The sequence below is a fragment of the Cladophialophora carrionii genome (assembly GCF_000365165.1).
Source record: "Cladophialophora carrionii CBS 160.54 unplaced genomic scaffold supercont1.4, whole genome shotgun sequence".
Taxonomy (NCBI): domain Eukaryota; kingdom Fungi; phylum Ascomycota; class Eurotiomycetes; order Chaetothyriales; family Herpotrichiellaceae; genus Cladophialophora; species Cladophialophora carrionii.
The window spans coordinates 173,581-194,907 of NW_008481829.1; the positions used below are offsets into that span (position 1 = coordinate 173,581).

At 53.0% G+C, this 21,327-nt stretch overlaps 9 protein-coding genes across 9 annotated transcripts; 2 read left to right on the forward strand and 7 right to left on the reverse strand.

The window, feature by feature from the left end:
• Positions 1-193: 193 nt before the first annotated feature.
• On the reverse strand, positions 194-1,548 carry G647_04730 (uncharacterized protein; the record flags this gene model as incomplete). Its single annotated transcript, XM_008729069.1, has 2 exons — positions 194-1,153; positions 1,297-1,548. 2 exons carry the CDS (start codon positions 1,546-1,548, stop codon positions 194-196), a joined length of 1,212 nt encoding a protein of 403 aa, XP_008727291.1.
• Positions 1,549-3,343: 1,795 nt separating this feature from the next.
• G647_04731 (uncharacterized protein) lies at positions 3,344-5,072 on the forward strand (the record flags this gene model as incomplete). The annotated part of the gene is made up of 4 exons (XM_008729070.1): positions 3,344-4,336; positions 4,410-4,462; positions 4,526-4,576; positions 4,652-5,072. The coding sequence occupies 4 exons, from the start codon at positions 3,344-3,346 to the stop codon at positions 5,070-5,072; spliced, it is 1,518 nt and encodes a 505-aa protein (XP_008727292.1).
• A 371-nt stretch (positions 5,073-5,443) lies between these two features.
• Positions 5,444-6,667, reverse strand: G647_04732 (uncharacterized protein; the record flags this gene model as incomplete). The annotated part of the gene is made up of 1 exon (XM_008729071.1): positions 5,444-6,667. The coding sequence occupies one exon, from the start codon at positions 6,665-6,667 to the stop codon at positions 5,444-5,446; it is 1,224 nt and encodes a 407-aa protein (XP_008727293.1).
• Positions 6,668-7,985: 1,318 nt separating this feature from the next.
• Positions 7,986-10,328, reverse strand: G647_04733 (5-methyltetrahydropteroyltriglutamate-homocysteine S-methyltransferase; the record flags this gene model as incomplete). Its single annotated transcript, XM_008729072.1, has 2 exons — positions 7,986-9,965; positions 10,011-10,328. 2 exons carry the CDS (start codon positions 10,326-10,328, stop codon positions 7,986-7,988), a joined length of 2,298 nt encoding a protein of 765 aa, XP_008727294.1.
• A 628-nt stretch (positions 10,329-10,956) lies between these two features.
• G647_04734 (uncharacterized protein) lies at positions 10,957-12,016 on the reverse strand (the record flags this gene model as incomplete). Its single annotated transcript, XM_008729073.1, has 2 exons — positions 10,957-11,799; positions 11,915-12,016. 2 exons carry the CDS (start codon positions 12,014-12,016, stop codon positions 10,957-10,959), a joined length of 945 nt encoding a protein of 314 aa, XP_008727295.1.
• A 1,011-nt stretch (positions 12,017-13,027) lies between these two features.
• G647_04735 (acetolactate synthase, small subunit) lies at positions 13,028-14,137 on the reverse strand (the record flags this gene model as incomplete). Its single annotated transcript, XM_008729074.1, has 2 exons — positions 13,028-13,205; positions 13,260-14,137. The coding sequence occupies 2 exons, from the start codon at positions 14,135-14,137 to the stop codon at positions 13,028-13,030; spliced, it is 1,056 nt and encodes a 351-aa protein (XP_008727296.1).
• A 719-nt stretch (positions 14,138-14,856) lies between these two features.
• On the forward strand, positions 14,857-16,299 carry G647_04736 (uncharacterized protein; the record flags this gene model as incomplete). The annotated part of the gene is made up of 1 exon (XM_008729075.1): positions 14,857-16,299. One exon carries the CDS (start codon positions 14,857-14,859, stop codon positions 16,297-16,299), a length of 1,443 nt encoding a protein of 480 aa, XP_008727297.1.
• A 92-nt stretch (positions 16,300-16,391) lies between these two features.
• On the reverse strand, positions 16,392-17,540 carry G647_04737 (uncharacterized protein; the record flags this gene model as incomplete). Its single annotated transcript, XM_008729076.1, has 1 exon — positions 16,392-17,540. The coding sequence occupies one exon, from the start codon at positions 17,538-17,540 to the stop codon at positions 16,392-16,394; it is 1,149 nt and encodes a 382-aa protein (XP_008727298.1).
• Positions 17,541-19,951: 2,411 nt separating this feature from the next.
• Positions 19,952-20,665, reverse strand: G647_04738 (uncharacterized protein; the record flags this gene model as incomplete). Its single annotated transcript, XM_008729077.1, has 1 exon — positions 19,952-20,665. The coding sequence occupies one exon, from the start codon at positions 20,663-20,665 to the stop codon at positions 19,952-19,954; it is 714 nt and encodes a 237-aa protein (XP_008727299.1).
• Between the last annotated feature and the right edge of the window lie 662 nt (positions 20,666-21,327).

Below are 21,327 nucleotides of genomic sequence, written 5' to 3' on the forward strand. Positions count from 1 at the left end.
GCTTCAAGTGACTTCAAGATCCTGAATGAAATTCGACAGTTGTGGTCGACACAGAGAATCAGAGCACCGAGAAAAGGAGACAGCAGTTTTCAGGCAAGGCTCCCCCATCCTGTTAGCATTTTCACATGTCGATTAGTTCGTCGATTAGCGATGTAGCTGACGGTCGATCACAAACTTCATGCAGGTGGACGGTTCAGTCCAGGCACCATCTCTGTCTCGATGGGATCTCCGAACCTTCGAAAATATTATGCATACCTTCGCGCACGAGACAGAGTCGTCCGTTCAACATAGTCGTACCGGCCCACAACAGATACTCACCATGATCGGACCCGGGGCTTTGGACGTGTTCCACAACTGCGACACGACCACGCGCCTGGTATTGGCCCATCAGACATTTATCCTCGAGGACCCAGGCGTTCTCGACATCGATCTGTGAGTCAGAATCACCATTTCCGTCAGACGTGTGCTGTTCCTGTAGAATTGTCCTGAAAAACCGGTACGTCTTCATGACCAAGGGCAGTTCAGCCTCGATCCCGACTTTGCGGAAGACGAAAGATGGACATAGTGTCTGGGCAATGAATGTGCCATCTTCTTCGGCGACAATAGCCACTATCAGGGAGATCCGCGTCTCAAATCCCGGGGTAGTGAAGTCTTCGCGGAAAGGAGTAGGGTTTAGAAGAGCCAACGATACGTCGGGCATACTCTGGTCTGGGACTATGCGAAACGGTCGACCTTCCTGCCCATCAAACTGCCGGCAGCTTACATGATACCACACATCTGATCCAGTGGTCACGAGGAACGATTGTAAGCCAGCGCTAAGCTTGCCCAGCAGAATTCCAGGACAATCAAACGAGAGTCCAGAACGGGATAACGTGGCCTTGTTGTACTCCGCCGATGCGCCATGGTCCCAATCTCTGAAATAGAGGTTGCTGTTATTCAGGAACGAAGCCGGTGCCCACCGAAAGCCCACCTGCTGGAGACGACTCCCGTGCCAGAAGATGATTTGTCTGCTGATGATAGGCAGAATGGTGTAGAACGTCTCCATACGTTTGTCTTTCTCGCTCTCGGAAACTCTTTTGACCCGTTCAGGAGACATATTCGCCAGCGTTGACAAGCATAACGCTTCGTCGGAAGAAACAGATGTCTTGCGGAACTGTAACGGACGAGACACCCTGTGTAGAATCTTTTCGGTATAGTCGTCATCACCAGAATCCAACAAAATTCGCAACTCTTTGTACGCGCCACGGATGCCAGGGTGGAAATTGCCTTGCTGGAATCTTGCCATCTGGAGTATACCTCGTCAATATCCACGGCGCGGTCGGCAAACTGGACAAGCAATTTCCTCGCCAGCACGCCTTCCTGGTAAGTCCACAGTCGACGTTTCCAGCCGCAAGTGATAAAGCGCAGGAGGATCCCGAGACGGGTCAAGTTCTTACTATCCACGCCAAGGAGAGAGTGGTCAAGCACCAAAACAGTTTCGGCATCGCGGTATGTCCTCCGCATGAAGGCGATCGCCTGATCGTACGCCTTTCCGGCTCTTTCGCGCATATGCTCGTAATCGCGAGGGCAGGAAATGGTGTCTAGCCAGAGAGGTAGTGCTGGCTGTGACACGCAGCAGGCCAGTTCCTGAAGCCGTCTGAGCTGACATCTGTAGATGGCATTGCGGTGTGGGTTACCTAGCCCATCTGACCATACCTGTGAGATTGCGATGTAGTTCGGGATTTCACCAGTGCTTTTCAACCTGAGCTTTGAACCATTCCCCTGCCTGGGATCAATCAATGGCAAATGACCGTCTTCAATGATATCGCAGATCTCCGCAGGATCAGCCACGAACTCCTCGCACCCATCACAGCTGTGGTGCTTCCGTTGGTATTCGCCGGCAACCACGTCATTGGCACAGCAGCGGACGTCGTCGCACCTGTCATGGGAGCCTGGATCCCGGGGAGGTAACCTGCTTGCGAGGGTGAGACAATGTAAGTCGAGCATCTTGGTCACTTTCTGGATATCGCTGAGACACCATCCAACCGAGCGCATGTGGTTCACCAGCAAGACATCTGATAGCGGCCATTGGCGGCTAGGAAGGACGGTTGTGCTGGTTGCAGAGCCTCGCACAGGATCATGATAGAGTAAAGAACCTTTTCTAGTTGCTCGTCAACGTCGTCTTGCAAATCCAAATGTATCCGACCCACAAAATCTGCAGCCAAGGCAATCGACTTCTCGAGCTCGTGGCTGCGACTGCTTTCCTCTGGATGAGCCGGGCTCACGAACGTATCATAACACAAATGCCATAAGGGTGCCGTCGTAACCAAGGGGCTGACCGCTTGAGCCGACATCAATGAAGTCGCGCTGTCGTGCATGATGTCCGAACGCTTCGTGGATGAGGCCGAAGAAAAGCCACGTCTGGATTGTGTCTGCCAGGGCCGGCTGCGAGTGGCCGCTCTGCTTCGGACTTAGAATGTCATCCACTGTCCAGCCTGCCTTCCTGTCGATGTAGGTCGAGAAGTCTTGGTTGTCATATGGACCGTCAATGGAGTCTGATGATGACAAGAAGGGGATCTCGAAGCAGCGATTAGGCATGGCCACAAGCTGAGAATCAACAGCTGGCAAGACACAGTATCAGACAAGAATCAGAGGACGGCTTCTGCGACCTGCAGATACAGCCTCCATGGACAGAATCGCACTCTGCGTCTCTGAGAAGATCATCAATCAATCCTCGAGGTCAGCGTGTCGAAGCCTTGAGCACCATGGGCGCACAATAATTAGCGGCTTGGCGTCCGGTTCCTCTCAGTCTGCAGTCACACAATACCACAGTATGCGCTCTCGACTGTGCGTTGCACGCGGTAAACCTCTACCATCCACGGAGAGTAGTCGTCACTCACCATGCTGTGGTTATTAGACCTCGCTGGAGAGAAGCCAAACAGCGAGTTTTCGAGCAGTCTCACGAGAGCCTCTCCATTCCTCATGCGAAAAGCTCCTATGACACAGAAAACCGATGACACAGGCAACACCTGAATGCCCAGAATAAACCATGATCAGGTGTAGCGAGCGCCCCGAGCTCCACGAAAGCCTGCAAGGCTTAACATGAGAATGCATAAGCGGGATATACCTGGCTGGAGACGGGTCTCGGGATTCCCCAGGTCCGATCAACGCTGGACTTTGATTCCCCACGATCACACCCCGCTTGCCCTGGGCCTTAGCCGGTGATCGAGGCTCTGGGCAGCTGTTTGATCTCTCCCAGCTTTCTGGCTTGCCTCGGTTGGGCATTTTCAGCGCCGTTCACAGCTGCGTTAATTCTACTCCGTGGTAACCCATCGATGATAGGAACGAGTTGATGGACGCGACCATGTCTTCCAAGTTGCAAGCTGAATCGAATGCGACCAAGGGCAACTCAAGAGCCAGCCGCTTGTCTCCGGCACGGCTCGCGAGGAAACGGAAATCAGACAGGGAGTCGCAAAAGGCCTCTCGCCTGAAACAGAAGAACTATATTGCGCATCTCGAGGTCCTTGTGCAGTCTTTGGGATCGACCGGAGGCTCCAATCCCATTAATCTACTCAAACAAAAGGGCGCAGAAAATGTCGAGATCCGAAAAGCTCTTGCGAACATCTCCAAAATCGCACAGACGGCTCTTGACATGACAGATGGAGACTGCTCGGGGTCCTCAATTTCACCTGATCCAGTAACTGAGAGTGGGGAAGGCAAATGGATGGAGTGGGATACATCCAAGGTCGAGAAATCACACACAGCTGGGAATACTCAGTCGGTTTTCATCGCATCTGGTCGCCAGTCAGTCCCCGTTGGGAATGTGCCTGGCGCAGACGACTTGGAAGCTCTTGGTGCAGCCCCTAGCTCTGATGCACACGACATCCCTTTAGCTTTCAGCGATGATGAAGGGGCATATCTGGAAGACTACGTCCAGCATAACGTCCTGGACTTTTCGATGCAGGGTCCTGTTTTCAAAAATACTCTGGATCCGTCAAGTCTCAGTTCAGTTAAACAAGCTCCCCCAAAGGATCAGCCTTACCCCGGCTTCTCGGAATCTGGCCTGTTTTCAGAGACATTGGCTCTACGGCCTCAGCATGGTAGCAATGGCCGGGATTGGTTATCCACGGTGAATCTGTTAAGCACTCCAGTTACATTTCCGCTTGAGACCCCGGATGATGCAAATGATGGAGACATACCAGTCTCTGCGGTACTGTACGGTTGGGATGCAGTCAATGCTCGCCGGCCCCTGGATGCAGGATGGAAAGTTCTCCGACAATTCGATCAAAATATCTTCGTCAGCTGTGGCATTGCTGAGAGATTGGCTGTCTTACGGATCATGAGGTTGATGTGTCATGTACGTTCTCCGAGCCTGTCTCATAGGGGTTGAATCTTCGCCCCAGACCTTTTGCTGATCGAGTCTACACCAGCATATTAACACGGGAGAGCGTCGCCCCGAATTGCCTGCATTCATGCTCAAACGGTCCGTCATATCCTATTTATCGTCAGGACTCTGTCCGCAGCCGCTAACCTAAGCTTTGCACAGACCATGTCAAGAACACATCAAACATCATCCAATGATTGACTATCTTGTCTGGTAGGGCTCATATCTTCCACTACGGCCAGACCACTTCGGTGGTGGGCATAGAGTATCACATCTAATAGAGTGCAGGCCCGGCCTTCGTGAACGGCTGATCTTCTCCCAACCTCGGTTCGCGGCGGACGCAGATCGGTACGCTGAGCTTTTCCGCACCAACATCCGCTTCCTGTGGCCATTCGAACCTGAGGACATCTACTTCCGAGACCCAAGCACCGGCAGATACTCGTTTTCGGAACAATTTGTTGGGCGTGTGGAAGACCTCTCCTGCTGGACGATGGACAATGACTATTTCGTGGCCTTGCCAGAGCTTCTGGGAGACATACCCCGGTTTTCGCCCTCTCCTTCCTACGGTTTGAGCCATCATGCCCCGACTGCGCAACCTGCGTTTCAGGGAAGTGCGCTGAGAGGGTCAGACAATGGACGCGAACACCCCGAAATCGACAGAGGCTTTCTCATTACCAACTTCTCTCAGGCTCTATGGGGGACGGGCTAATGAGGGTTTCACATGGTATTTGTATAGGAAGAAGCCAGGATGTATGTGCATGGTGACCTTGCAAAAGCTACGACGACGGGTCATCCTTTGAGGTACGAAGTGCCTAGTCTATCGATCTCGCCGCCCAACATCAAAACCTGCAATACAAATTAAGTGGTCCAAGATGTGTCTCAATGATGATGCGGCAACTTGGGAAGCACATGGCGCGGACCATGGCCTCAGCTAGGTATCAGCCAACGTGTCTTTCCGGCTCTCCACAACATTACACGTCCTCCTGACGCCACATCTTTGGCACACAAATCATCAGAACCCAAGCTATTCCCTCTTCTCCTGGCGGTCATCCGATCGACATATTTCTTGCTCCTCTCCAGTCAGAACCGAAAAGGACAGCCAAGCACTGCGGCGCCTCCTTCGGCCGCATACGCTCTTTGAGCTTCTGCCTCCTTCAAGACCGCATCTTTCGCGATCTTCTCAAATTTAGCGGGCCCGAGCTCCTCGGGCAAATAACCTTCACTCTTGAACTTTGGACCAGGTAGATACTGTGTACCCCCTGTCAAAAACGCCACAAACTTGTTCCATGCCGTGTCTTTGACGTACCACGGCTCGATAGTTTGCTGGCCGGGATGAAGGCGGCCGGACTTTCGATCTTCTTTGGCTAACGGATCGAGCGGGCGGAGCCGGGGCAGGAAGAGGTGGCCGACCACAAAGGCACGCAGCCGGAAGAACCGATAGACCAGAGTTTGTACTGTTGCGGAAGGCGCAGCGTAGCCCAATGCTTCACGTGTTCGCGGTTCCAGCAGCGCCATCAGCACCTTGCGGAAAACGCCACGCAGAGGAGACGAGACATGTTTGAGGAAGAACTCGAGCGACATATCTGCGCATATGCGGTTATTGTCCGAATAGGCCATGGCCGTCTTCTGGTATTCTTTGGTCCACTCTGCCAGCTTCTCGAGCGTGGGAGGAATGTCCTTGATACCCATCCGGTTGCCAATCTCCCTCCAGTACACAAACAGGGCCACCTTTTCGAGGTAAGTCAGCTCCCGCCACTCATACGTGTCGACCCATCGGATGGCCTCCAGGATGCTCACCGCCAGCGTGTGCAGCATCTCCGGCTGGGTGATCTTGTCTCCGTACTGGCGGTGCATCCAGTTCATCTTGGCCAACGCACGGGACCCGCGCTCGCTGTCCAGAGAGCCGACGACGAACTCGGTCGTGATGAGGCCCGTGTCGTTGATGCGTCGGCCCACGTTCGCGCTACTGCCCAGCTGGCGCGTCTTGACCAGCAACCCAGTGCCGGACGCGATGGTGAAGGTCTTGAGGAGCGAGAACTGCCCGCTGAAGGCGTAGATGAAGGGACAGTCGTACAGCATGGAGAGGTGCATGATCTTGTGCGCGGCCTTGTAGTCCATGTCGTAGGGGTCTTGGACGAGGGAGGCATACTGGCGCTCGACCCTGCGCAGGGCCCGAAACCGCAACGCCCGGACGAGGGCAAGGTAGCTGAGCAGTACGACGGCTATGAACCACGGGGACAGGGAGGGCAAGGCATGAGGCGCGAATTGTACAAGTGAAGAGATGGGCGGAACCGACGCAGTCATAGTGATTGTTGATGTGGCGCTTGGAGCACCAGAAGACGGGGGCACGACAGCGGTAAGAAAAATGTTCAAGAGCACTGGCCAGGATGGACCGGTGCTATAGAGAAACGTTAATCACCTTGGTCTTATACAGACGTACGTGCCCCGTCCACACGTCCATCTGGCCGTGCATGCGGACAGAGTACATTCCAGCCTCATTAGCAGTACCGATTGACATTGACGAGAGATTCCGCAGTCACGCAGTCACGCAGTCACGTAGTTCACGCATCAACCAGTCACTCACCAAGGGCATGTGCCAGTCAGTCAGTCAATCAAAGGAGAACGACTCATGTAGTCCGTGTCAACGCAACGTGAACGAGCCGAGCGGCCCAACCTAGGTACCTACAGTGGGTACGTGTCCCGGAGAACACAGTACTGTACGGAGTACTTTCTGTACTACTGTACGAGTCAGTTCGCTGACGTCGACCTCTTTTCCATTGCCCCGAACCCGCGCGCCGTCCCTGAGGTACACAATCACAAATGTAGCTAGAACGTGCTTGCGGTACATACTATATCTCATTACTCGTGTCGGTGTCCTCTCGGTAGCCGACCTGCTGGTCAGCCACTTAGCCGATTCGGCTTGCCATGGTGACTGTACATTCATTCGCACATTGTAATCCCGGAGTCAAGAGTCAGAGTCAAGAGTCAGAGTCAAGAGTCAGAGTCAAGAGTCACAATCGGTGCTCATGGCCGGGGCGAGCGACGATGTCCCCCCGCTTCAACGTCGAGGGCATACACGATATGCACTCCGTCCTACGGACGATCGTTGTGTTGGCAGTACTGGGGCGATGGCTGCCGAGCTGATACAGAGTTGTCCTCATCCTCCTCATCTGCTTTGTTCACAAAGATCGTCGAGTTGAGCTCATATACGTAGGTGTACATCTACGTAGATACACCACTACTGCTGCTGGAGGGCAAGTTTCAGATCCAGATCCACCACCACAAACAACCCGTAAGGACAACCCATGGCATTGATTTTACCTGCTTATTATGGACTACAGAGCCAGAATGAATGAGGCAGTAGCCATCCTCGTACCGTCGGACCAAATGGTCACTCCCTACTCATCCATCCTCTCTGTCTGATTTCAGAGCTAGCCGAAAACGCCGATGTTAAGATCGACTTTTGCCAGCCCCCGTCGCTACATTGGTATCATGTTGAAAGCACTTTTGGTCGTTCATCCATTTCATCTCGGTCATGCACCCCAGTGACGCCGTCCGCCTGGATTAGGTTGACTGATCCAGCATAAACACAACCCGTGCCCCAAAGTCTGTTACATGGCCTCTACTGGGCCGTGACGTACTGGGAACGGAAGCTCTTAGCCGCATTGACCATGTTGGTCAAGGCAGCCTTTGTCTCTTTCCACTGTCGAGTCTTGAGACCACAATCGGGATCGATCCACAATTGCTCCGGCTTCAAGTACTGTAACATCTCGGCAATTCTGTCGTGGATTTCCTTCTCGGAAGGAACACGGGGAGAATGAATGTCATAGACACCAGGTCCAATATGACGTGGGTAAGCCTCGTCAACGAAGACTTTGAGAAGCTTAGCGTCAGACTTGCTGTTCTCGATCGAGAGAACGTCAGCATCCAGTGCTGCAATGGCATAGAAGAAGTCCTGGAATTCGGAATAGCAGAAGTGGCTGTGAATCTGCGTTCCGTCCTCAACGCCTGCGGTGGCGAGGCGGAAGGCATCCACAGCCCACTTGAGGTAGTCTTGTCGTTCCTTGCCAGTGCGGAGAGGGAGACCCTCGCGCAGGGCAGGCTCGTCGACTTGGATGACATATACGCCAGCCTTCTCAAGATCAACAACCTCATCACGCAGAGCGAGAGCCAATTGTTGGGCTTGGACGGACTGATGGACGTCATCACGAGGAAATGACCATCTGAGGCAGGTGATGGGACCTGTGAGCATGCCCTTCATCGGTTTGCCCGAGATAGAAGCCGCGTACTTCGACTCCTTGACTGTCATTGGAGCAGGTCGAGAAATGTCGCCGACTACAATGGGTGGTCGGACACATCGGGAGCCATATGACTGAACCCAGCCGTTGGTGGTGAATGCATAACCATTCAGTCGTTCACCAAAGTATTGGACCATGTCGTTGCGTTCCGGTTCACCATGTACGTAGACGTCGAGATCGAGCTCATCTTGGATCTTGATGACATCTTGGATCTCCTTCTCAATGAATTTCTCATACTCCTCAGCAGTGATCTCGCCCTTGGTGAACCTATTCCGCTGGATACGGATTTCTTTGGTCTGGGGGAACGACCCGATGGTCGTGGTAGGGAACAATGGAAGGTTCAGACGCTTCTGTTGTTGAGCAATCCGCTCAGGGAAAGGTGACTTGCGGTTATGCATCTCAGCATTGACCTTGCTTTGTCGCTCCTTGACGGCTTGGTCATTGGTTCGGCTTGAGGAAGCACGAGCTTGCATCGATTTGGCATTGGCTTCCAGAGCCTCACGAACAGACGCCGGGCCGTCGGTGACTGCCTTGGCGATGATGTTGATCTCCTTGGCTTTCTCAACGGCGAAGCTGAACCAATCAGCAATCTCGGGGTCGAGCTTCTTCTCGCTGGCAAGAGTGTGAGGAGTGTGCAAAAGGGAGCTAGAACTGGCAACAATGACTCTGTCCTTGCCTAGTTTCTGGATGGCATTTTCGACCAGCTCAATGGCGCGCTTGAAGTTGGTCTTCCAGATGTTTCGACCATCAACTACACCCGCTGACAGGACCTGCTGAGGCCCCAATGCAGATGCCACTGTTTCGAGCTGCTCGGGGTTGCGGACGAGATCAACGTGGATGGCATAGAGGTTCTTCAACGACTCGAGGACATCGATGTTGTGAACGATGTCTCCAAAATATGTAGCAAGGACGATCTTGGGGGCACTGCTTCCCAGACCACCGAGCTTCTCGTAAGCAGGTTTGAAAGCGTCTTTGACACGCTTGGGTAGATCGAAGACCAGGACAGGCTCATCAATCTGCACAGTCTCTGCACCAGCACCTTTCAATTGCTTGAGGAGATCCTCGTACAGAGGCAGCAGCTTGTCCAGGGCTGAGATCGGCTCAATGGTCTGACCACGGTCGGCCTTGCCCAGGTAGAGGAAGGAGACGGGTCCCAGAATGACTGGGCGTGTGTTGATGCCAGCTTCCTTGGCTTCGAGGAACTCGGCGACGGGCTTGGGTTTAGACGACAGCTTGAAGGTCTGGTTGTCTTGAAGGGTGGGCTTGACGTAGTGGTAATTTGAGTCGAACCATTTCACCATTTCCTGAAGAAGTCAGCGCAGGTCTCGCAAGCATCAACGCACACGTACCAGCGAGGGCACATCGACAGCAGGGGAGCTGTCGGTGGCAGGCTTCTGCAGCCCCCGACCCATGGCAAAGTACTCGTCAATGGGAGCCAAGTTGTACTTTGTGTACCGCTCTGGCACCACGCCGAAGAGCTGGATATGGTCGAGAACCTGGTCGTAGAAGGCGAAGTCATTGCTTGGGATGATGTCGATGCCAGCATCTTTCTGGATTTTCCAGTGCTCCAATCTGAGCCTCTTCCCTTCCGCCAGAAGCTCGTCCTGAGAGAGCTTCCCAGCCCAGTACGCTTCGGTGGCTTTCTTCAGGTCACGGTTGACTCCCATGCGAGGGAAACCGAGGATTGAGCTGGGAAGTGTCAGAACACGCAGAATAAAGACAGACTGATCGATTGACTCACGATTGAACCATCTTCGTACGTGTCTGTAATACTGTTGGGGAGAAGATGGAGAGAGCAGTGCAGACTGCCTTCCAACAAGGCTTCAGGTTAAACAGGTAGAGAGGTGAACAAAAGACTGGAAAAGAAGAAAAAGCAGTGACTGGAGAAGTCCAAGTCAGAGCGGTGAGAAATTGTGAGCAGGTCGGAATGTCTGAGTAAGTTCGAAAAACATTCTGAACTCTCCGAGTGACGGAGGCTTGATTTTGGCGGGCTGGTGGGATGATTGATCCCTTGGCTCCCGCTTCGAGCTTACTACGTAGTCCTCCAGGCGTGCAAGAGCAAGCCCCAAGCAGCCACTACGCTGCCTGGATTGGGCACTTGATGGCACACTAAGCCCAAGCAATCGCCAACGAACCAACGAACGTCAGCCCTTCCTCGGCTTGTTCCTGCGTATCCGACGCCCTTCCCCATCACGCCATGTGACAAAACAGTTACATCTTCGGTTTGCCTTCCGAGGTTTGTCAGGTTAGGCTGGCATGCTGTGTCAGAGAATCTGCACGCATCGTCTAAGCCATCTATATCTTGATCGGACCAGGAATCGCTGCTGCACGGCCTCCCACAGCTCGTTTGCCAAACTTTGTCTCGTACCACTTCCGTCCGGCGACTGCACGAGGAAGCATGGTCGCGATCTCGCACATCAGAAACCAGAATGCAGCGCTCTTCGATCCCCAGCCAAATCCCCATACCCCTCCAAGAAGCCAGTATCCTGACCACTCCAACCATTCCAGAACGTAGTGCGGGTACAGGATATGCTTGAAGAAGCCCTCCGCTGGTGGGATCACGTATACCTTGTCGTAAGTGACGACCGCTTTCCCCTCCGCCTTCGCTTTCCGCCGCGCTGCTCCCCGCCGCATCTCATATAGCCTTGTTTCTGTCCAGATGTTGCCTGCAAGTCCCAGCAGAAACATGGTGATACCGACGATCGAACCGAAGGAGACTATGGGCCGACTTCCCGCCTCGACGTCCAGTAGCGAGTATACGAGCCAAGCCGCGATGCTCGTCGAGTTGGTAAACTGGAAAACCATCATAAATATCGTGACAAACACGTGGATGGGCGACATGCTCGGGTTGAGGTACAGAGGGCTGACTAGAGCACGGTTGATGTAGTGAAGAAGATAGAGGCAGGCCAGGATCACGTTCTGAACAGGTAGGCCCAGCACTAAGAATCTCGACGCCAGTTCTTGCGGAGGTCTGAGCTTCGAAGGCAGAGCTGTCAGAATATAGATCAGGTTCATGGGCCCGACCAATTCCGCTGCAGCCCAGGCGTAGCGTCCAGGAAGATTGAAGCGAGATGTAGCGTACGATGTTTTGCCCATCGCTTGTAATCGACTTAGAGGAGTCCATTGCGCAATTGAGACCTGTGGCAGGTTTGTCAGGAAAGCACCACATTTCTTCTGCGACATATCGCCTCAATCTCAACTCGTCAAGATGTGTATGTAAATGCTAGGCACTTCGATGACTTTTGGTGCTTACCGGGATGTACAGTCGAAAGATATCGAGCGCCAGCTTGGCCGCTCTTGGGGTTGGGGGGAAGAACTCCCTCACAGAGGGCAGATTCGAGAGATACGACGCCATATTTGCATCTAGGTCACCAGGAATTGGGGATGGGTTTGAGATAAATTCGGCAATCTGGTTGTCGGCCTCTTGAAGCTAAAGAAAGTGAGAGGTCATGACGCAGCTTGTCCGGCTTTGTCGATTGCAAGGCTGTGACGCTGCTTTTACATCTAATTTCCTCGCTGCCAAAAACACACGCATAAATTCATTTCACACTTACCTGTGATATGGTGACAGAAGTTTTATATCACCTTCGACCTTAACAAGTCCCAAGCAGGACATGCACAGCTGCCGTATGCGGGCCTTCCAAGAGCTATGCGAACATTCTGTCTGTCGCAAATGCCTAGGTCCTCGTTGCTCAGGAGCCGTCCTACAAGCTCTTCTCCCGGCAAATCTTGATTTCCCTGATCTCTGAAGAGAGTAGCATAATAGAGGCATCGCTCCTTGGATTACATGCTACTTGAAAATTGACGTGTTGTATGGAGCTGTGAGGACATCGATAATGTCCTACTGAGCGTCGTTCTGGTCAGCCGTGGACTGAAAATACTGTTGATGCTACGTCGTCTTAGAGTTGCTCAACCCTTTTCTAAGGCATTGCTTGAATTCTTTCCCGGGACTTGCATTTATAATGTGACTCCGAGCTCGTCCTGTAAGTGAGCATGTCATTGGGACAAGGTCAAGATTGGCCTTCGGACCGGAGGCGCCCAACCTGTCAGTACTTCCTTACTCCAAGCGACCAGCTGGGGAGCGGCGAGGGCTCGTGCAGAGATTCGGTCTTGCATGCGCGACTTCGCTCACAATACATATCAAAGGATCAAAGGAAGCAGAAGGACAGTAGATGGAATTGAACTGCATATTGCAGACAGGAGCGATCGCACAGGACGAATTTCGATTGCGAATACGGCGCCTCTCTCGAAAGGCACAGTTTACATGAGGACCAGCACGGTGATCTGGAAGTCCTTTATACTCCAAAATCAACAAAAGCCCGCCCTTGGTACGCCTGTCGCTATCTCACAACCGCCGAAAAGATGATTAACCCGGGGGAAGGGTGCTGGCATCCACCACGTCGTCAGCATCACGCACAAGCTCATCATTCGGATCGTAGAGGGGTGACCGGGGAAGTGCCATCAACCCTGTTCTAGTTGACTCTAGAATGCCGAATGGCGCGATTAGCTTCATAAATGAGTCGATACGGCTGGGCTTCGCAGAGCTGAAATTGTGTTAGCATCTTAAACACATCGTTGGTGTGGGGCAGGAAACTGACACTTCGACGATGCAGTTGTTCGTGCTGATATCCAAAACTTTGCCGCCGAACTGATGGGTGAGATGTGTAATGGCCTCAAGATGTTCATGCTTATGTCTGAGGGCTTGACTGGCTGCAAGTCGGCTAGGGTGATAGCTGTCACCTTGACCAAGCATCTCCTTGGCTCGTTGGACAAGGCTGAATTCTTCGGGCTTGTTCTCTTCTAGCTCCTGCAGTCTTTTGTCCGCGTTCTCCTCGGCGTCCTCCAGATCTGCTGCAGTATGCTCCGATTCGGGGCTAGTCATCTCGCGATGGTGCTCCATCAGCTCTTCATAGACCTCGGGGCCCAGAATCGAGATTTTAGCAAGTAGCAGCTCACGCTGAACCAAAGCAGCAGATGTGTAATCCAACACAGCCCATACAGGTACCAAGTCCTCCAATTGTCTTCTGGCTTGCTCAACAACGCCATCCTGGCCTTTCAACACGATGGTCATTCGACTCAGATCCTCGACCTCCGTGTTGCAGACGACCAAAGAGTCGATATTGAAACCTCTCGCCGCCAGAATCCCGGACACGCGGGACAAGACACCAGGCTCGTTCTGTACCAGGCAATTCAAGATGTGCTTTTTAGGCGGCGCGGTGGAAGCCACCGGCGTCTCGTAAAGGATAGACGACACAGCGGCTGCGGCGCCATATTGCGGAGAGGTGTCTGATACAGGAAGAGGAAGAGGTGACCGTCGGTGGAGAGCCTTGTATGCTAGAGCGGAGGTGGAATTCGTGCTCTTTGATCTCCTGGATGCAGGGAGGACTGAGTCGAGGAATGAGGTCCCGGTTCGCGTCCGGGTTGACTGACTGCTGGCTTTGTAGGCCAAAGAGAGAAGATTGCGCCTGCCTGCCATGATGGCGGCGAGGTGGGCTCGATAGGTACGACTGATTGAGACTACCTCATGAAGCGATATGGGAATTCGCCTCAAGCAATAGGAGCACCGTGACTCACTCTCGTGGAAATCTGAGCTTCTGTCCAAATTTTAGATCAGCGTACCGAGTAACTCCAGGGACAAGCGATTTCGGAGACAGCCAAGCGGCCCCGTTATGAGTCACGTGGCTTACTCCTCATTCTTCGTCTTGGCATGCTTGGCATTTGTAATCTCCGAGATATCCGACGCACAGCTGTTTCTGGATTCGTACGAGTATTGACGCCGCCCTGATAAAGCCAAGTTCCCTACTCACCTTCTCTTAATCACTTCTTTCTCCTGTCCCTCCCCAAAGCCTATGGCTTGAATTGAACGTGGTCGGCATAGTAGCCGTTTGAGTCATTGTCTGACATCTATGTTATGAGAAGACGTCGATCTCGATTGACTCCAAACCACGTGGGCGCCCAGTCAGCCACTGATTCGTCTGGTTCGCTTTATGGAAACTCCTTCTATGCCAAGAAGGGCGTAGCACAACTGTGATGTGAGATTCATCTGCCGCAGTGCTCAGTGTACGATATATGGAGCAGACCCCTCTCACAAGTCTCTTCCTCGCAGTCAGTCAGGTAAGTACCACCACAGGTATGTAAAGGGACGAAGAGCTAGGAACATTGTCACAGAGATCTTTGAAATCTACCCTTCACAGTATGCCCAGCAACAAATTTACAGTGCTCTGTGGGCTCGCCTTCGTACCGATTGCACTTGCTCAGGGTCCACAGTCTGATCTCAATTCAACAATCTATTTCCCCCAATCTACAACCACATCGGTATATTCATCTCAGACAACACTACCTTATCACAAGAATGCTTCCTACCCTTACCTCGGGCAGGCACCGAATGAGGCCGCCTTTCCCCGGTCACCATCTCCCAGTGGTCCAAGATGCATTGTAACACCGCTTGGCTGGGGACAGGACGACTCGTCCCAGATTCTGGCTGCTGTCGCAGAATGTGGCGTCAACGGGACCATTACCCTGCCTGCTCCATACGTCTACACAATCTCCCGGCGAATGTACATGAAGCTACAAAACGCCCGGTTGGAGATCTTCGGCACTCTCTCATTCACACCTGACTTGACTTACTGGATTGACAACTCTTTCCGCGTCGAATTTCAGAATCAGTCGACAGGCTGGATCGTCGAGGGTCACAACTTCGAGATCGATGGAGGAGGATGGATGCAAGGTGGTGTCGATGGTAACGGCCAGGCTTGGATGACACATGCAGCCGGCCATAGCAACCAATTCGGCCGCCCGATTGTGCTGTCCATCTTCAATTCCTCTAATGTCATCGTGACCAACTTCTCCATACGGCAGCCGATGTTTTGGAGTTTTTGGATCCAAGACTCCTACAACGTCGAAATCAGCAAGGTATACATCAACGGAACCAATACCGATCCCTACGGCAACTCCTCCAACTACGAGACGAACATTGATGGTCTCGATACTCTGCGCGTGGACCATATTCTGATCAAGGATTGGCAATTCCACGGCGGGGACGACTGCCTGGCACCTAAAGGTAATACGACAAACATGGTCATCAGTAACATGACTTGTGTTGGGGGCGGCATCGCCTTCGGGTCGATCGGGCAGTACGTCGATTCGCCGGACTATATTTTCAATGTGACAGCGACCGACATCTCGGTCTCCCAAGACATCAACCCACGAACAGGGGGAGCTTCGGTCTCAGGTGGAGCTTACTTCAAATCTTGGGTCGGCAAAGAAGAAGGCGAACCTCCGCAAGGCGGTGGCGGTGGTACCGGACGAGTGTCGAATGTGACTTTCACGGGCTTGACCACTCACAATACTAGTCAAGCCGTCTACATCAACAAGTGCTACTTCAAGGTGCCTGACCAGGCCAACTATTGTGACACGAGTACGTTGGAATTCGAAAATCTGCGCTTCTCTGACGTTTCCGGGACCGTCAGCGGAAAGGTTGGCGTAGCACTCAATTGTTCCGCGGCAGCTCCTTGTTCGAACATGGTCTTTACGGACATCCATCTGACCAATGCTGCTACCAACGCACCTGCTAACGCGACCTGTGTGAATGCGAGGAATGTCACAGGTATAACATGTAACAGCACGTTGGTGCGATGAAGGCGAGATGAGCGTAAATAGTCATGTTAAGCAGCGGATACCTGATGTGAAAGAAAGGAGTCGTACGGGTGGAGAAAGGAGTCGTCCTCTTGTCACAGAGATGACTGCGACTTTGCCTCCGCTTCATCAACGGCTTGTGTGAAGTCCTTCAGAAAAGCCCAGCGAGCTCTTTTGGCACAACCTTTCTCTTTCCAATTCCTGAGAGTTCCGTGTGGGAACCACTCAATCCCGACTTGATCGTCCAGTAGGGTCGCATCATGCGCTATGATGACAAACACATTTTCCGCAGCATCAAACTCCTGCATGTGGCTACAACTTTGCTCGGCTTGTTCGAGGCTGTGTGGTACCTTATCCTGGAGCCGGTAGAAAGGCTCGGACCCCTTTCCACTTGGGTGTACTGGCTCAAAAATGTGACCCGGGCAGGAACTTGGATACTTGCTGCTGAAAGGAGATGGCTGGATAGATTTGGGGAGCGGCAAATATTCTGACGGCCGAAACTCGCCACCGTGGTGAGCCGTATCGGCCCCCATAAAGATGAAGGTATCTTCCTTGTCGCCCTCGAGAGTTGAGGTCACCCTGGCCAGGCCACAAACATGCCCGACTGCGTGGCCCGGCGCGTCAAGCAGGTAGAACGAGCCGTCATTGAAGTAGTCCAAAGCCCGGAATTGACCAATCTTGAGGGTCGGTGAATTCTCGAAGTCAAGTGATTTGAGCTCTCTTCCTTTGAGGTCGCTTTCTAGAAGAGGTGACTCGGGATTTGTCGGGTATCCCGGCAGAAAGGCCTCTTTTATCCCCGGTCCAGCAATCACGGCGGTGCTGGTAGGAAAAAGGCTGGGATCGCCGGTATGATCGAAATGCCAATGACTCCAGACAATAGCCTCGATTGCGCCCGCCGCGGCATCAACGCCATTCTCCTGTAAAATCTTGGATACCGATTTTGGGATGTCAAGTTTCCATCCGGGCCCGCTTATGACCTTCTTGACTGCTGGAGGGAAATTCTGCCAGTCCTTCCGACAGCTCAGGTCGAACAGGATCTTCCGACCGGAAGATGGTTGCTCGACTAGAAAACTGAATGCCGGCACGTGGAGAAGTTCATGGCCGCGTATCTCAGGGTACATGAAAACTCCAACGGGAGCCGTGATGGTCGCGGAAGTGTTGATGATCTGGACCTTGACGGAGGCGCCAGGAGGGATATTCAGCGCAGGAGCGGGTTTGGGTGGATAGAGATATTCCGAAGCCATTTCCCGCTATGTCGTGAGCTTTAGGTCGTTATTCAGCTGGTAAAGAAAGCAGCGAGCGATTACTGTGTACTGGGAGCTTTCAGTGTCGTGGCCTGACCGCACACTGAGGTATGTGAAATGAACCGACCTCAGGGCGGCGGCTCGTTAAATCAACCTACCTTGGAACGAACCAATTGACAGGGACCACCGAGCCCGTGATTTCATTGTGCCTGTTATTCTCGACTCGAGACACAGGACTGGGTAGATCAACTATTCACGGCCCGATCATGGAGGATACGATCGGTCGACGACATCCTCGAAGATTCTCGATGAGGCGGCCAGGGAAGAAGTGACGCTAAACTGATTTGGGATGCCACAGTTTCCTCGGCCTGTGGAAACTTCGCTCATTCTCCTCTCACTACACCATTTACTATGTCGATCTGTTGCGTTCTCACAGAAAATTACCAAGCAATGCCACAGCTCCATGTGTCCCAGCGGGACGGGATTCAGGAGCAAGAACGAACTAACGTCCAGTTACCAAGGCGCCCACAAGCAGACACGGACCCTCTTTCTTCACTTCAGCCGTTCTTCCTCTTACCAGCCGTTCTTCCTCTTACCAGCCGTAACATGCTCGGTTGGCGGTTTCGGGGGCAGGATTTGGAATAACCGTCGACAACTGCACTTACGGACAACCCTCGGTTCATGGGGCCTGGAACTGGGTTTGGAACGTATCGCACAGCTGCGTGTGCTCGTTAACGCCTTCTGACGAGTCTCGCCACACTTTCATAGCAGGCAGAGGATGTAGTTACTCCCGCGATCGGTACTACTGCCTAGACATTTCCCAGCGCAGGCAGCTACTGGTCACCATTGCGTCGTCCTCAACACAACAAAATGGAAGACGCTTCTTTTACTTGCGACTGCCCTGCGAGAAGTTGCTGAGCTGCGAAGGAACACTAGACGTGCTCCCGTTGCATGTGAGCTATGCAGCTCCAGAAAAGTTCTCTGCGATGAGCGCAACGACGCCCTGTAGGATTTGTATTACAGCAATGTTCGTTGTGTCCAGCCACCGCTACGTCCCAAAGAGTGCCAATGCTTTCAACCTGTCCTGCCCATGATCCTGTTGCTGAGCTACGTACCAGATGTCCACCGTAGGTCTAGCTATCTTCACTGAGCTGAAAAACAGAGTCGACTAGAATCCTAGACTACACCGACCATGTAGTCGACCGGTCATCAGGACCCCCTAAAATGGTCGCCTCCACAGCCCAGCCGTCCCCTTCTCAACAGCTCAGCTTGGTGACACCGCCAGGACGATCTCAATCATGGAGTCACTGTCGACGGACCGCTAAACTATTTCGTTGAATGACGAGGCATCGCGATCATGGAGCGGGCTGCCAGTCTTTCGGGCCGCGGCAACTCGTCCACGGGACATTCCCACCACCAGCATGTGCGTGGTTATATGGAAGTATGCATTGCGGACCGTTCAAGTGGATCGCATCGGGCACATCAACTAATGCAAGCGCAGAAGGCTTTGCGGGACAAAGAACTTTGCACCAGCGCAAAGGAGGTGTAGAGATACAGCGGCTGCCCTCCACGGTGATGGGGATGAAAAAGCGGCGGGATATTTCAGAATGCCCTTGTGTGTCTTGGCATCCAGGAGTCGCAGCCTCATTGGATTTTACAGGCCTCCCGCCTCGCACCAAGCATCACAGACTTAGGTCGACATACGGAGTACTCCGTCCAGTACTCCGTACAATCTCTCCCAATGTCTCTATGCAATGGAACTGGGGCAAGTCGCGGCCCATGGGGTCAGGCGGAGTGCGAGAGGCGGAGGGCCAGACCTTGATATCGAGCGATGTGCTTCAGGAAATCAAGGCGGCCCAAGCCGCAACTCTTGCCGTCCACCTCGGATGCCAATCGTGCATGATGAGAAGCGGCCTACCGGGAATTCCTGCTGGATCGACGTGATTCAGACCGAAAGCCATTTGAAGTCTCATGTTGCCCAGTGCTATTGTGAGTCTATCAGCCAGGAAATGTTGGGTTTCGCAGAACCTGGGACATACCCGTAAATTCAAATTTTGACTTTATATTACTGCATCTTCATACACACTCCGAATCGACTAGGCAACCTTGTAACCCAACTTCGATAGAGCCTCCGTCGTCTGGCAACCCGAGAAGAGCGAGAAGAGCGGTACAAGATTTCCTTGTACGAGTGCATTTGCAAGATCGAGGTTTTCGTGCAAGTTACCGCTAGCTGAGGATCCGGGCCTGACAAGGTTGTGGCGTGGCCTTATGGCGTCGTGCCTTACCACCTGAAGATATCGAAAGTTGCCGCGGATTCGCATTTGCTTGTCGATCCATTGTGTTGGGCGAAAGTCTTGGCTCATTGATGACCACTCCAGTGATCGGAAGAGATGCTGTGTTGCTTCTTTCGTCTAGCTCTCCAACCTTGCTGAACCGGCATCGGGTGGCAGATTCCCTGATCCAAGCTCTACTTGACCCTTCGGGCTGAGACCCATGCCACCACCATTTGATCTTGTCGACTCCCACTCTGTCAAGCTGTATGGTTCGTCATTGCTCTTGCGCTCGCTGAAGTCAAAGATGCGATAGTCGGCATTCGTATAATAGGTGCCGCTGACCGCTAGCCGCATGAAACTCGAATGCGAAACCACGATGATCAGCCTCTCCGGCCGACCATAGAGTTTGCCCAGAGCGGCCTGTGCGCGTGCTAGAACGGCTGACCTGTTATGAGCATATCGTCCGCCCTCGGGCGAGCTCTTATTCGGGTAGACTGGGTCGACGACTGAGAAATCAAAGGCCGGAAACTCCGCCTCAAGATCGGAAAGTGGACTTCCAGTGTCGCACGGCTTGTCGTAGATTTCCTGCCAGTCTGCATCGACTTCGACTTTCACGCCTTCGGATATCAGCCAATCCAGCGCTATTGAAGCTGTCTGCAGAGTTCGTCGCATAGGACTGACTACGATCAGACCAACATCCGCGGTCTTCGGGAACCTTTCCTTCAGACTATCGCGTAGAGCTGCGCATTGCTCAATACCAAGCGACGAGAGCTCGGGATCTGGGATGCTAGGGTCATTCGTCTGGTTGTGCAGTGCCTCGGCGTGGCGGACAAGAACAAGAGTGGGAGCCATCCAAGCTGAGCGCAGGCGGACTGGCAAAGGAGGTTGCTGGTTTTGAATAGCTTGAATGCGATTATCCAGACCCCCACCAGATAAAGCAGTGAGGTGCGAGTACACTGCAGTGCTTGCTTTGGTGGAGGAGTCGGCACGCACGAGAGGGATTGAGAGATAAGTCGTCTGAAAGCGACAAGTTGTTGAGGTTTGTGACGTATCCGAAGCTCATCCTAGCACCACTAGATCCGGTGTAGTGTGACGCCGCCCTGTGCAAGGCCGGCCTTCTAAGCAGTGCTTAGACCTCTAATTGGCTTCTTCTCTGCCCTGACTCGAGGCTAGTTACGATGGCTCGGGAGCTTGTCCAATGAGAGACTGAGAGATTTCGAAAGCAGCGTCGTTGAATCCAACTCCTTCTGGGCCGACGAGAACTTAAATTAACTTGAAGCGCACGACTCTTGAGGAAATTTCGACCACTCCTATAACGCGCGCTCAGAAGGACCATCCTTACCGTCAAATGGAAGAGGCTCAGTCGACGTACCCATGAGACGCCGGCTGCGATCATCCTCGCTGTGGGAGACACCATCACTGTGCCAATTTCCGCTTCTCGCAGTCTTCACATGACCGTGCCGAAAATCGCCGTACGAGTGACACTTATTAGACGTTGCGGCTAACTTGTTGTA